General features: G+C 46.1%; 1 protein-coding gene across 1 annotated transcript; it reads right to left on the bottom strand.

Annotated features, from left to right (window-relative positions):
* Positions 1–996: 996 nt before the first annotated feature.
* On the bottom strand, positions 997–14,728 carry SRP72 (signal recognition particle 72kDa; the record flags this gene model as incomplete). Its single annotated transcript, XM_010083762.1, has 18 exons — positions 997–1,250; positions 1,986–2,145; positions 2,469–2,506; positions 2,766–2,903; positions 3,549–3,626; positions 4,163–4,266; positions 4,732–4,827; positions 5,807–5,871; positions 6,426–6,498; positions 7,027–7,155; positions 7,577–7,708; positions 7,894–7,951; positions 8,041–8,165; positions 8,787–8,818; positions 9,942–10,053; positions 10,706–10,849; positions 11,661–11,784; positions 14,577–14,728. Coding segments are annotated over 18 exons (1,935 nt in total), but the record flags the coding sequence as incomplete, so codon positions are not given.
* Positions 14,729–15,338: the final 610 nt, after the last annotated feature.

Raw genomic sequence — 15,338 nt, 5'->3', positions numbered from 1 at the left:
TCCCCCTGCGGCCCGCCCGCACCTCCGGCCGGGGGCACAGCGCCAGGCCGAGAAAGAAACGCCACCAGCTGCCGGCGAAGGGAGGCACAGCACCCAGGCAAGTCATTTAAAACAACTCCCCCTGCGGCCCGCCCGCACCTCCGGCCGGGGGCACAGCGCCAGGCCGAGAAAGAAACGCCACCAGCTGCCGGCGAAGGGAGGCACAGCACCCAGGCAAGTCATTTAAAACAACCCCTGCCATTCAGCGCTCCGCTGGCAGCGACGGACGCTGCCAGCCACCCGTAAAGCTGTTTCCTCTGTGCTGTTCTGCTTTCTTCTCGCTCAGAGCACAACGCGCACTCAGCCACCTTCCAGATGCTCCCAGTGCACAGTCAGGGTAATAAGGACTGGATTCTACTTACTAGATTTTTACTCCATGGAGGTTGGTTTTTTTTAAGCCACAGTAACACTTCCCTTGCTCCGCACCTCTTTAGGCCTTTGCTTTGAATTCTTTCAGAGACAGAAGCCTTTCCCTTTTGGGCTGACATCTGTCAATTCTCCCTAAGTGCTATTTTTACCCTTTGAAAATCCATGTATGGAAAAAATGCTTTTGCTACATTCAGATCAATCCAGAATTTTCAAGAGATGCTTGGTGGGGTACCTGTCAGGTGCTAGGAAAGCAGACACCTATTCCATCTCACCCCCAACTTCCACTAGAGAAGTGCAATGCCTCTTCGATGCAGCCCACCACCACAGCCAGCCACTCTGTTCCAGCTCACTCATGTTTCACCAAGCCCACTAGAATAAGGCAGCCAGCTTGCAGAAAAAGGGGATGCTGAGTCAGCTGGCATACACTTCGCCACACTTTCTCCTAACAGCCTTGTTCTCTCCCTTCAGATCATACAGAAGACAATCTAGCCCATGTGTGATTTTAGAAGACCCTTTGTGCCTATTACCAGCCCACCTCCCCCCAGACCACTGACAGGTGGCAAGACAGAGATCCGGATGCCAAGAGTCTTTTGCCAGCACTTGCTTTTGACCTTTATTCTGCAACCAGCATCACCTATTGAGGGAGGGAGGTTACACAGCCTGCTTTTTACCACCCTCCTTTGGCCCCTTTCTTCTTCTTCTGCTGCTGTTTCTTCTTGGTGGCTGGGGCACCAGCAGGTTTTTGGTGCCTGGGAGGGATGACGTTACTTGTGGCTGATACAGCTGCAGCGCTGCCGGGCCGAGGGGAGGTAGGTGGGCTGCTGGCAGTCCTACTGGCATCCCTGCAGGGAAGGCAAGAGAAAGATACACCACATGGGTTCACAGCCACCTGCACCTTTCAGACCCCCACACTTAGGCAACGCAAACCCAACATCCTTTCCCTCTCCTTAACCACAAAGGCATCTTTGTGCCAGCTCTCCTTGCAAACACTGCTCAAGCCAACAGTGCCACAAAAGGCTTTTCATACTTCTGAGACAGCTGTGTCATGAGAAACTATCAGACAGCACTGGCAACTCCCCGTGTTGCCATTATTTTAGAAGTACTGCCTTCACTCAGATGCTAGTAAGTCACCATCTTGCTGTCAGGCCTCATACACAACAGTAAGCCCTGATTCCAGCTCAAACAATCAGTGTCAGCTTAGAAGGATGTATAGTGTTTTCACAAGTTATGGCTAATGGTTCTCCAGCTGACAAAAGACTCAAAAGCAAATAGCTCAAGAGAAAGCATGCAAAATTCACCTCATTGTCAAAGCTAAGAAAAGCACATTAAAAGAGTATGGGAATTTTATTTGCACCTTGGCACCTTCAAGCATGCCTATCGTATAATTTTGTTTTTCGGCAACCTATAGGGATCTTGGGAAGATCAGCAGGTACAAGGTTCAAGTGGCAAAGCACAGTGTCACTTGTGCTACCCATGGCTGGCGTGGTGACAGAGCCACAGAAAAGCAGCACAAACCCAGCCCTCCCAGCCACCCAGGAGCAACTCCCCACACCAAGCCCTGCAAAATGGGTACTTACAGTTCAGAGGAGCCAGCTGTGGTTGAACCCTGAGTCCCCTTGCCAACCTGATCCTTCTTCTTGCCCTTCTTCCGTCCACGATAGTAGGAACGTTCTCGCATTGGAAGCCACCGCTCAGGGTCAGGAGTCACCTTGGGGTCATAATTCTTAGGCAGCTTTCCTGCAGAACAGCCAGTGACAGGACATGAGATTGGGATCAACATACTAGAGAGGCACCACCAAGGGATATGCTGCGCGGAATATCAGAAGCCAGGAAGCACAAAGAGCCCAGCATAGCAACCCACATCATCCAATCAGGGTGTTGCTCTCACTTCTGCAGAAAAATGCCCCATCCAAACAAGCTATCATGAAGATCTGGGTTCACAGGACCAGTCCCAGCAAAGGGCTCCCACTCCTGGGGAGCTGAAGGCTGGTTATTTGAAGAAACAATCTGGCAAGCTCTCTGGAGCTGTGCTATGTCAACAGCTAAGAAATGCAACTTACCCTTCTTTTTCTTCTTCTTCTTCTTCACATCCACTTGTCTGAAAAGCAAGAAGGGAAACAGCCACTGTGACACAGCACGGACACAGAAGACAAGTCAACTGAAAGCTAGCTCTGGAAGAAGCTAAACCATTCCCATCTCTCTCAAAATTTGGTCTGCTGCTACCTGAAGCTCCTTGGGGCTAAAAAGGTTCCCTTTCCACCAGCCTGCCCTTTACAGAAATGCCCCCACCACACCGGATGCAGTTCTTGTGCCACCCCAAAGAATGACTGCACCAGAGCTACGGCGGCCTGCTTTACCCTTGCTCCTTCTGCTGGTTCTCTCCAGTAAGCTTCCCAGCTTTCTTCCGAACATAGGTTGCTCCATGGGAGTTCTCCAGCGCATCAACATCTACTTTCAGTGACATGGTGTCCAAGGAAGGTAAGTGTTTGCTAAGACTGCAAGGGAAGAGTTCAGGGATGCAAAACAGCAAGCAAAAAAGATAAACACCCAGGTTTGTCCTGATAGCAACGAACAACTTCAGCTTACAAATTCGGCCTGTTAGCAATGCAGACACCAGACAGCTACAGGGCTAGTTCCAGCTCTCTCACCACCTTCCTACACAGGCTGGGATGAGCTGCTTAATCACCATCTGCTTCATTTTTCCCTACTTTGATATGGGGACAGAGCAGCAACTTCCTCTGAAAGCTGCTCAGGGTGGCAAAAGCAGTATGTGAACCTGGTATTTTGGGTCAGCAAGAGCTTAGCCATATTTTATCAGGCACGGGCTTGCGCTACTACCACAGGTTAAGATACCAACAGAAAAGATGGAGGAGCTCCTATTTTTGGTTCCACCTAGTCTTAAGTTAGCAATTCTCAGAGAGGAGGAGGCCAAAGACAAGGGGTCCTGGGATCCCACTGTAATCCCACTAATTATGGAAATAATGTAGCTCCAGACAACTTGACCAGGATCTGTAGCTGTTCTGGAGATGTTCCTTGCCTTTCTTCAGGTGAGATTGGGTCTGAATTCCCCACACAGCTGAAATCCAAGGAAGTAATGCCCAAACATGTCCTTCTTTGCTCCGGTACCATCAAAAGGATACACTTTAGCTTTTTCAGGGTCCACTAGGGAGTACGCAGAGATGAGCTGTGCCAGAGTATGCACATCTTTTGGGTTTTGCCTTTGCAGGGAAAAAAAAGAAAAGGACCAAGTTAGCAAGGTGCACACTCATCCCAAAGTCTGGTATCACCATGCAGCTGCTATCTGTGGGGACAGGCATGTCAGTCTGTGGACAAAGGGAGGTGCATACACCTCCACAGGATCATGAAGCAGGCAATAAAAGCCAAGAATTCCTCAGGTCCTAGTAGAAAAGGCAAGTTAACAGTCCCCCCCAAAAAATCCCATCAAGTGCATAATAAAAACTAAAACCTAGACATCCATGGTTTACGTAGCACTAGAAAAAAATCATGCATCCCAGTCCCCAAAGCAACTTTCACTGCACAGAAGAGGCCTCTGGGACAAGTCAACCAGGTTTTCAAGTGAACATCAGCTACAGATCAAATTAATTATCCCACCTCCTTCCAAAATATGGCTTTGCATTGGAGCCCCTGTGCAAAAGCAACTCTAAAGGATGGCTACTAGTCAAGCAACACTGTCAGACAGAGAGCTTGGACGTCTTGGGTTGGAGACCTTCTGTTCAGCAACCACTCAACTCACTTCCAGAGCTCCTCCAAGTCACTGATTGCTTCCTTCTTCCTGCCATGCTTTAGTTTGAAGTTAGCAGCTTCCCTTATCAGCGACAAATGGACAGGAGACTTTGGCTGAAAGACACAGCAGCCACAATTAGTTCCTCATTATCACAGCACGGAGCCCAGCTCTAGCTGGCTTTAATGTCCCTGAGACCCGGCCAAGGAGAATTGAGTTAGCACCCCGTCATGCAGAAAGCAGACCACCTTTACCCTCTAGGATGTGAAGCAGAATTGCATGGTACAAGGCAGCTTGCTGCTCCACAATGCCTTCTAATCAGGGAGAACGCGGGACTGCTACATTAGGGCATCCATTGCTGCCACTCCTCATCTGACAGGAGCTGCTGCTCCCTGTTTGCCACACATCGAAAATAATGAAACAGTGATAAAATGAATGCTCACAAAACAGGAGCTCACAGGTCTCCAAAACCCCCACTGGATGAGCTGCTGGGGCTGTGCGTCAACAGGAAAAGCTGAGTTGGACTAGCTAGAAAAGACTGAGACAAATCCTTGCGCGTTATCTCCTCTGGTCTGACTTGCCTGGAATTGCTGATACCACTGGATAGCCTGTGTGAAGACCTCGATTGCACTGTCAATGTCCTCTTCATGACTGTACATTGTCACCAATGCAGACACCTGCAAACATTCAAGAGCAGCTTATAGCAGATCTTCATGCAAGTTGTCCACAGCCAGACAGTCAGCAGTTAAATAATGGGATTTCCTAAAAGCAGAGTCAATGCGAACCTTCTGCTCTGTCCCTAAAAACCAGCTGTGGTAACAGGCAGGATAGCCAGGCAAGACCTTCTTACCCAGGTCCCTCTTAAAGAAATGTTCCCATCAATCTTTCTCCTACAGTACAAGCTTAAAACTGCATTCACAGAAAGAACCTTCTTGTCTTGGCATTTTCTTTGCTTGCCATTTGTTTTTAGTTTCATTAGAAACCCTTTTTCCTTTCCTGTTCTCTTCCCCAAGAGACATGAAAAAAGAAATCAGCACTGAAGAGGTGATACAATCCCCAGTCACAACCAGAGGTGACCCAGGACAAGGAGCTGGTATTGCTGACTGCTCTATAAATCACTTTGAATCATTCACACTTGCAATTGGAACAGACCTACAACTGGCGGCCTCTGCTCGAGACGCTTACACTGTACACTTGAGCATTTTCAAGGTCATCAAGCTTTTCCGAATACCAGATGTGGACACGCATGCAGACCAGCGTGATGCCGTGGGGATGGAACATGTCACTTTCTCCCTAATGCCTGTTGTCCTAAAGCTGCTTCAAAAACTTCCCAACAGTACATACCAGGGAAGCAGCTGCTCCAGTTGTGTTATGCAAGTAAAACTAGGCAACAGGCAGGTCTGAGGGATTATGAGGGAGTGGGAGCATAGGCAGAGAGCATCTCTGCTGACAGGCAGAGTACTTCTGTGGCTAAATTCAGGCCACCTGATGCAAATTATAATCTCGCCTTTGTCCAAGACAAGGAAGATGGGCTCAAATTCCCTGCAGACATTCAGATCAAGTGAAAACCACAGGAAAGAGGCAACGAGGAGCTGGCAACACAAAACTGTGCTACAAGGGAAAAATCTCACACAGTTCAGACTGAGTTTTGCTTACCATACCAGGCTTGTGCTGCAGTTCTTCTATGCTCCTCAGGATCATGCAGGCTTTGGTGACACTGCCTAGAAGAGAGACAGGGTGGGTATCACTTCACCCTCCCAGTGAACTTCCAGCCAAAGGTAAACAATGGGGACATAATGATCCCCTTCTCAGAACATCTCCCCCATTTCCAGGAATAAAGAACAGGCCTCCACACAAAGGACTTTTCCACCCTTGTCACATCCTGCAAGGGTTCAGGAGTAAGCTTTTGCAAGCAGGGTCTTCTCATCCAGGGCCAAGACTGTGCTGCCCAACTGCATACGGGAATGGTAGCATCAGAAAGCCCCATACTGCTCCCAAGACCCTCCTGCCCCAGAACAGATTCAGCCCTATTATTCACAAAGACTGTGGGCATCTCTGCCAGGGATCTGTGGAACCTGCACATCCAGACATTAAGCTATGAGCATTATCCTACCATAGCCATATATATATGTTAAATATGTGACTGAAAACATCTCTGTTCTGCATCCCTGTCACAACAGGGACTACAGCAAAGATTGCCCTGAAGCCTGTTTTTCTCACCCCTTGTACCATTATCATGTGCAGACACTTCCAAACAAAGGAGGACACTGGATACCTTGAGCAATTTTTAGCTGGGCCATCGTCAGCTTGATCTCAGCTGCATTGGCAGGGTGCTGGTCTGCAAATTCCTGAGAGACAGAGGAAAGAACAATTCAACATGTGTGTGAGCACCAGGCTGCTGCTCTGGTGAATCACATCTCATGTTCACTCACAGCAAGCTGTCAAGAGCCAAAGGAAGCTTTCCAGCACAGGCAGGCTTCAGCACACAGCAGAGGAGGGCCCCAAAGAGTGCCAGTGGCCCATCGTCCTCTCAGAATTCCATCCCAGGCCACTCACTCACTCCCTCCAAGAAGGAGGCTGTTGCAACCTGCTTGCAAGCAGAGCAGCAGAGCCCACTGCTCACCCTAGAAGCAGTCTACCATAGCCTCCTAAGCACAAAAATCAGAGGTGCAAGGGAACTATTTCTCTTTAAAAGCAGCATTGTTCAGTTGGGTGTAAATGCTTTCCAGCAGCATTAAACCAAACCAAAATAAGCAGAGGCAGATACCCCTGGAAATTTAAACCAGACAATACAAGGTAAGGGAAACAGCACATGAGAACACCAAAGCACAAGTTTAAATGGAGCCTGGCCAAAGGACTACTTTCTCTTAACCTACCTGCAGAAGTGCCACAGCCTTTGCATGCTGCTTCTCGCGACACAGTTGGGCGGCCTGGATAAGCACAGGGAGCAGATGCTCAGGGCTCTGCGACTGCAGGCTTGCCGACAGCTTGCGGCACTGATCTGCCTGAGGAGTGGGAAGACAGAATACACTTTTCTCAACCTCTGCAAGCACGTAACAGAGCGCTAACATACCAGTTGTATCTAAGAAGAGATGCTAGTGATGGCTTCTCTGAAATAGGTATACAGAACCAAAACCAAGTCCTCCTAGTAGCATTTCAGATGCACCGAAGAACCCCACACACCCCTTCTGTCTCCCACTCATCTCCACACAGCAACACGGTCCTCCCTGCAGCAACACTCAAGTCATTAAGCAGCACGCCGTCTGTTCTTTTAGGGATGATTTTCTTTTTCCTCCTCACTTATGTGCCTAAACCAAGTGGTCTTATCTTCTGACACAGAACAGCTGCATATCCATTTTTGCCAAGTCAAACTCCTGCAGAGAATGCTAAATTGCTAACTACTTACTGCAGATCAGTTTCCCCTACCTGGTTAGTGTACATTGCCAGCAAAGCCTTGTTGAATTCAATTGCCTGGAGCTGTTTTTTGGAGAGTTTATGCTCAACACCTTCTGCATTGGTCAGCTTCACCTTTTTCTTTGAGTCAAAGACATTTTGGTCCTAGAGAAATCACATATCATGAGAAGATTTCACTGCAGTCTTTGAAAAGGTCTCTGGGTCTGTGATTTAACTACTGCTTAGGAAAAAGTCTTTCCTGATTATCCCCCTTATCTCCACAGAGCAGAGAAGCAGGCTGAGTAACCACCAGGAAGGGCCACATTGAAATCCACAAGGTAATTCTATACCTTGTTAATTGTGATGATGTTATTTGCAATGACAGCAAGCAGTCCTACATCTGTTGGCCTGCAGATAAGAAAGCAGAAAGCTCACAGTTATTAAATGGTGGTCTCTCTACACACAGAAGACAGCATTTGTTTTAGAAAAGCCCTTACTTCAACTTGATTATTTGATTGTAGAGCTGTAGAGCGTCCTCTGTACGACCCTGCAGTTGCATGATATAAGCCATCTGACCATGAATAATGGCTAATTCAGCCTCAATGTCTTCCTCTGTCACATCCTGAAGGAAAATCAAGGCAAAAAGAAAAAAGGCTGCCATCTCACCTCTCTTCCCCTGGCTTCAGCACTCTGTTGGCAAATGGTTATGAGCGCTCTTGGGCAGTACTACCAGCAAAGTACCCCACCCACTACTGATGAAGGTTGTAGCAACAGCACAAATACAAGCACATCTGGGTTAAACCAGGAGAAAACAAAGTTTCACCTGCTCTCGCAAGAATCTGAAGATACCCTTAACTTGTGCACTGAATCTGCCCCTCTGCTTGAACCAACAACAGCAATTACAAATTTTCTGTTTCCCACCACCTGCTCAGCACATTCATCCACAGGAGGGGTGGGTCACAGAGGTTTCAGACAACCTGTACCCATCCTGCCTACACCAGCACAGGCAACTGTGCAAGGAGCACAGCAGCAAAGAGTCCACAGCGTTAGCTACCCTTCTGCAACAACCACGATTGCTGCCCCAGCCTCACAGGCTGGTACCAGCAGCAGTGGCAAGTCCTGCTGGGTAATACTGCACAGCAGCTCTGGCTATCATCTGGCTATCTGCAGTACACTTCATGACCATATCCTCGGCCATGCTGGTGCAAAGCAAACACTTTCCACAACAACATCAAGAACTTACAGAGTCTTCTGACAAAGACTGTCGGCACAGCTCTAGAAGGAAAAACAAACAGAAGAGCAATTTAGAAGACTTTAGGGGAAAAAATAGCCTAGAAGCACAGGGGAACATATACTTTTTTCATGTATCCGTGGAACTTCTGCAGCATTACAAGGGCACAGCAAACTACAATGATGGATGGGACTGAGCCTGAGGGAGAAGACTAGATGATGCAGAAGAAATATCAAATGCACAGGAGATACTGTCCCTCACACAGGACTGCCTTCTGAGAGAAGAGTCACACACTCATTTTCTCTCCCGAACAAATTTCCTTAAACCTAGCTCCCTATCTTTTCCATAGGGATCACTTGGCTGCAACTGCTCCCACTTGGGAGTTAAGCACTGCAAATCTGCAATATTCAGATTACACCACCCTTCATGGGGCAGCAATTCCATCAGTTTTCAGTACACATACCAGTCACTTCTTAACTTTCTCATATACCTCCCCAGAACATCACTTGTTTTGCTCTGTAAAGGACTACCATCACAGCACATAGACTTAAATTACAACTGCTTAACAAACCAGTTGTACGAGCTGCTGTTCTATCATCAAAATCAGGACAGAACTGACCTATTTACCTGTAAGAGCAATTAGATCACAAAGAAACTAATTCTTCCTAGGTCTCCCCCACAGCTTTTTTTTTTTTTTAAAAACACACACAAAATCCCCCTCCCACCCCACAGAAAAAAATATCTTTGCAAAAAAGCTCATTTATTGGCTTACACTTATTTCGTACTTAATTCAGACCATGAAGTATTTGTATTTTTATAGTGTATGTTTATATATGTAAATACACCAACAAAACCAGGAGTTAGAATAGATGAAACATCTCATGCTTACAAGATGAGATTACACTCATGTTTACTTCCTACTTCAAAAAACTGCTCAAAGGCATCTAACACCAATCACGGGGTTGAAAGAGCACCAGGACATGGTACATGCCCCATGGCTCTGGAAAAGAGCTGCAGAGGAATGCTTCTACAAAAACACTAGGAAACTTACAACAATCCAGCTGCTTGTCTGTTTTTATTTTTTTCCCTCTGCTGAAGCATATCTATAAAGAGCAAGTAACTATTTCTATCACACAAAGCTTCCCTCTCACCTCACCATGTTTTTACCTTCTGCTTTCTGTAGTTTTTTCATTGCTTCGTTCAACTTTCCTTGCCCAATCAATGCACATGCACTATTATAACACAGCTCGTAGGTAGCTTCTCGAAGGCCCAAATCCTCCTAGTGTGAAAAGCAAACGTAACACTGCATAAACACCAACCTATCTATACAGATTTGACAGACAATGGACACAAACTATAGTTTTCACGTACATTCAAACTATTCCTTGCAAAATAGATTTAGAGGCAATTTTAAAAGGGCAGGTAAGAACAGCTACTTGAGAGAACTAGAAAGTGGATCCACAGTACTGAACAGAAAGCGTGTGCTCTGCACACCTCCGAGGACAAAGCCTTCTGAAAAAAATGAGAACATTACAATCTGTACTGCTCATTAACAAAACTATTCCCAAGCATGGCTGAGTGATCCAAGCAGTTAGCTTTACTCTGGGCAAGAGGGTAATGAGACAAAGGTACTAGTAACCACAAGTGCTCTGCCTAATGCAGGCTCAGGGAGATGTACTTCCTGGTCTGCTCTGACATCTACTAATATGAGTCTCCTAGAGATCAAAGATGAAGCATAACTCTTCATCCCTCAGAACAGTAACAGCATTTACTCCTCCATACAGGGGAAACCACGAGGTGATCTTCAATACACTCAGAAATCACTAGGAGACAGGAACACATTTCTATCCTGTTGAAGATCTACGATTCCATATCCTTTATTCCTTGGCTCTCACTCTTACACACACACATACATGCACCCACTTACTTACCGGCATCACCTTCTCCCAGGTGCTTTGTGCTGCCACAACAGCAGAGAGGTTGGTTTTTCTCTCTTCCTCATACTCATCCTGGGAGTTGCGGATGAGATCCCTGTATGCAGCCAGACAATCATCATAACGCTCCAACCTGTACAACTGAGAAAGAAAATAGATTAGCCTTAAGAGTAGTATTTCCCCGTGTATGCTAGTAACTAAAGCCTCCTTCCTCCCTCCCCATGGACTGGCAGCAGCAGAACATCATATGTTTTAAGCTGAACATTACTAACATTTGCATCTACCTTTCAGGGCAAACGCTATAGATTACACATTTGCAAGGACTCAAGCAACAACACCAGATACCTGCACACAAACAGCACAGTCCTTACTCCTAAAAAAGCTTCTTTAAAAGTAGCCGTTTACACAGTTTTGTCCTCAAACAGCCTTTTTCCAGATTAGACTACCTCTCTATGAGAGATCAAATGAATGGTCTTTCATGCAGCTGAGAGAACACAGCCATTTCTTCCCAATATTGTTCTGATCAACCAGGGAGAAACCAGAAAAGAAATGTAGTTTATTTTCTGCTTCACTTCTAACGCCTGAGATGTCAGGTCCCGCAAACCACTCCTGGATAGGTATCTAATGCAAGCAGAGGGCTCAACCACAAATAAATCACATCACCTCTCTTCCATCCTCCATCCCCTCAGCCAAATTGCTGTTATCAGGCCAGACCCAGGAAGGCAGGAGGAGTCACAAATGTATTGCTTTTGTTCAGCGGCAATAAGATGATGACTCTGCCTCCAGCAACAGCTGACTGAAGCTCCACAAAAGTTGGAGCAGTTGGGAATTGTACCTCACCTTACCTTCAAAACAGAGAAGGAAATTCTGTCCCTATACTTGCCCCACATTCGAGGGGTGACAAGGCTTCCAGCATATGAAACTCCCATCAGGAAGAAAAGCTTGTAGTTACCACTTGTCCATAAAGTTCCTTCAGTTTGTCTGTCTGCTGACTGGCACTCTGAATGGTCTTGAGAGCATTTTCAATACGATTCAACCTGTATTCACAGTAGGCCTTCTCAAAGGCAATAATGTCACTGCAAGGACAAGACAAAGGCTGAAAGTAGGCACTGTAGTCTTCATTCAACAGCATTCACCCACCTGAACACACTTGTTTAAGCAGCCCTAATTAGTCCCAGAGTGCTACATTAAGAGCCAAACACCAGAGGTGTGCACATGATCCTAAATTACTGAATTATGTATCTGTTGATCACTGAAAATATCTTAAACTTACTTTGTGTTCAGCAGAGAAAGAACATCAAAACTTCATCTAAAAGAAAAGGTTCCTTTTTTCTAGTTTCTCCAGACACATGGTATTTCAAATCTCCCCCAGCTTCTTACTAACCATGCAAATCAAAGGCTTAAAGGTAAAACAAACCGAAACTTCATTATGTGACTCCTTAAGGAGAAGGCATATCATTACAGCAAAGGATTCTCACCATAAGCTTTCAAAGACAATCGACTCACACAGAGAGAAAAAGGAAATGGTATAAAACACAGTCCCTCTTACAGTCTGATAGTAAGCCAACAGTAACACTAACTTATTTTGAAGTATCAGCACAGCAGAACTGCAGCAAAAGGGTTTGCTGAGGCTAACACAAAATTGTCTTCAAAGCAAGCTCACACCAGCAGGGAAGCATTATCAAACAAGCAGAGCCTCGAATGCCATGTTCCATCTACCCCCTCAGTTACCACTTAAGCCAAAGCAAAATTAATCAGTGATTGTCACCACTTGTCACCAGCTATTTCCCTGTCTACTAAAAATTACCTCAGTCCAGCTGAGACTCCAGGGGAGTCTGAAAACAAATGAATGGCATTAAGAATTAGAGCAAAGCAGTGGCCAGCCTGAGTGCAGGACAGGGCAACTTCGAGGCAGGGCAAGAACCACCACTTTCCCTGCTCTGCATGGTACAGAGACAGGCACAGAGTACAGCCAAGCTAAAGAAATTATAGGGAGAACTCTGAAGCCAGTTGAATTTAGAGAAATTACTCCTCCTCGTCACCATTGTGCTGATTTTGGCTGGGACAGAGTTAATTTTCCTCATAGTAGCTAGTATGGGGCTATGGTTTGGCTTCATGCTGGAAACAGTGTTGATAACACAGGGATGTTTTCCTTACTACTGAGCAGTGCCAGTGCTTACACAGACACCACCCACCAGCCAGGGGGCTGGGGGTGCACAAGAAGTTTGGAGGGGACACAGCTGGGACAGTTGGCACCCACTGACCAAAGGGTTATCCCTGACCATACAGTGTCATGCTCAGCATATAAAGCTGGGGAAAGAAGAAGGAAGGGGGGGACATTCAGAGTGATGGCATGGCATTTGTCTTCCCCAGTAACCGTTATGTGTGATGGAGCCCTGCTTTCCTGGAGATGGCGGCCAAAGGGAAGTAGCGAATGAATTTCTTGTTTTGCTTTGCTTGTGCATGCAGCTTTTGCTTTACATATTAAACTGGTTTTATCTCAACCCATGAGTTTTCTCATTTTTACCCTTCTGATTCTCTCCCCCATCCCCTGGGGGTGGGGGAGAGATTCAGAGGAAAAAGGGGAAAAAACTCATGGGTTGAGATAAGAAAAATTTAATAACTGAAATATATTCAAATATATAGAATATACAAATGAGTGATGCACAGTGCAATTGCTCACCGCCTGCTGACCAATGCCCAGCCCATCCCTGGCTAGCAATCCCAGAGGAGAGAAATCCCGAAAATGCAATCCCAGAAGAGAGAGTGAGCTTCCCAGCCAACCCTCATCTATATACCGAGCATGACGTTGCATGATATGGAATATTTCATTGGTCAATTTGGGTGCGTTGCTCTGGCTATGCTCCCTCACAGCTTCTTGTGTACCTGGACCCTAGCGAAGCACAGGAAGTTGAGAAGTCCTTGATTTCTTAGCAACAACTAAAAATATCAGTATATTATCAACATTCTTTTCATACCAAATCCCATACTAAATCCAAAACACAGCGCTATTCCAGCTACTAAGAAGAAAATTAACTCTATCCCAGCCAAAACCAGGACAACCATATACTACAAAGTTAAAACTCTTCCCTCCCAGGAAAGAAGTAATTTGTGAATAATTATTTTTTTTTCAGATGTGAACATACACGAGGATATGCTTCATCACACTGATACTACAACACACTTTTCTGGGAAGTTTCTTAACAAGAGCAGTATCTGAAATACAAAAATTTTGCTATCAGGCAGTTCTTGGATAGCAATTTTCATCTGAGTCATTACACAAAGAGCCTCTTTATTAGGAAGAAAATTACAAGTCTGCTTAATGATACAAATAGGAAGCTTGACTTGTTCTCAAACACAGATTTTCTCCAAGGTCCTGATTTTAAGAACATGCACAAAGGGCTTGCACTACCCCAAAAGATTAAGTAGTACCTTCAGGCTGGCAAAGAAAAGGACCCTAAGGAGCCATACGATGAGACGGCCAAGCAAAGCTAACAGCTCGCTGCCACTGGCAAGGGCTTCTCCCTCCTCTCTTCACTCCCCAGGAGATCTGTCTTCTTCCCTTGTACCAGCTACGAGGCTCAACCACTTCAACGGTTAAAATCAGCTCATGAAGGTGGCTGCAAACTAGATTGGGGACAACCCTTTCAACAGTAACAGTGAGATGTTAGACTGTTTCAAACTCATCCAGACCACCTCTCACATCCAGAAAAAAAATCAGTATTTCACTGAGAATCCCAATTCCAATGGCTCTGAGCACCTCTTGCTCTTTACTTTGCTACCTACTCGTCCCTTCCACTGAAGCTGCAGCAGTTTCTTAAGGATGTGTGGTTTCATATTTTGTAGAGTAAAGCAAGGCACAACTCACTTGGTTAACACTTTTGTGTGGGTGTTGATTACGCTGAGGGCTTCCTTGAAGTTCCCATTCTGGATAAGACACACTACTTTACACTGAAGTGCAGTCACATCGTCTTTGCTGATCTGCAGTACTGGAGGAGAAACCAGTTTCAGCACAACGATCTAACACATTATCAGACGCATTAAGGCTTTGTAAGAGCCATGTGGTGTTACAGCTGCAAAAACCCCTGAGAGAGCAGGCACATCAATTTAAAAGGGTCCTGGCAGGGCTTGCTTTGGCTCAGATCATGAAACAAATCCTGTCAGCATAAAATAATCCAGTATAAATAGTGAACTGACCCAAAGTGACTGCTGTGCTAACATGCCTGGAGCAGAGCTGCACCAAAGGAGCTGCACACACCTGGACAAATCTCCCATTGGCATTTCACTTCCAGGCAGAGAACGCTGTGCCAAAACCCGAGTGCCACGTAAAGCATACACAGGAAGAAAAGCAGCTGATACAGAAGAACAGTATAGCTCTAGGCAGGCAGTCACTTCCTACACCAATGCTTTCTGCCAGTGGAAGGCAGTGAGGGAGAACTAGGGGAGATAAACAGGTTTTGCTATTTGATTTTTTTCATGTGATTCCAACTCCCAGATCTGGCAGGACAGGAGATGAGTCCCTACTCCCTGCAAACACCAAGGAGAGAACTTTTAGCCATCACGTGCCTTACACTGCGACCCAATTGTGGATGCCGAGCTAGGAAACAAGCCATGGCAACGTGAATCCTCT

The sequence above is a fragment of the Pterocles gutturalis genome, unplaced genomic scaffold, assembly GCF_000699245.1.
Source record: "Pterocles gutturalis isolate BGI_N339 unplaced genomic scaffold, ASM69924v1 scaffold34011, whole genome shotgun sequence".
NCBI lineage: Eukaryota > Metazoa > Chordata > Aves > Pterocliformes > Pteroclidae > Pterocles > Pterocles gutturalis.
The sequence above is the reverse complement of the archived record's forward strand: the minus strand, read 5'-3'. Positions and strand labels throughout refer to the sequence as shown.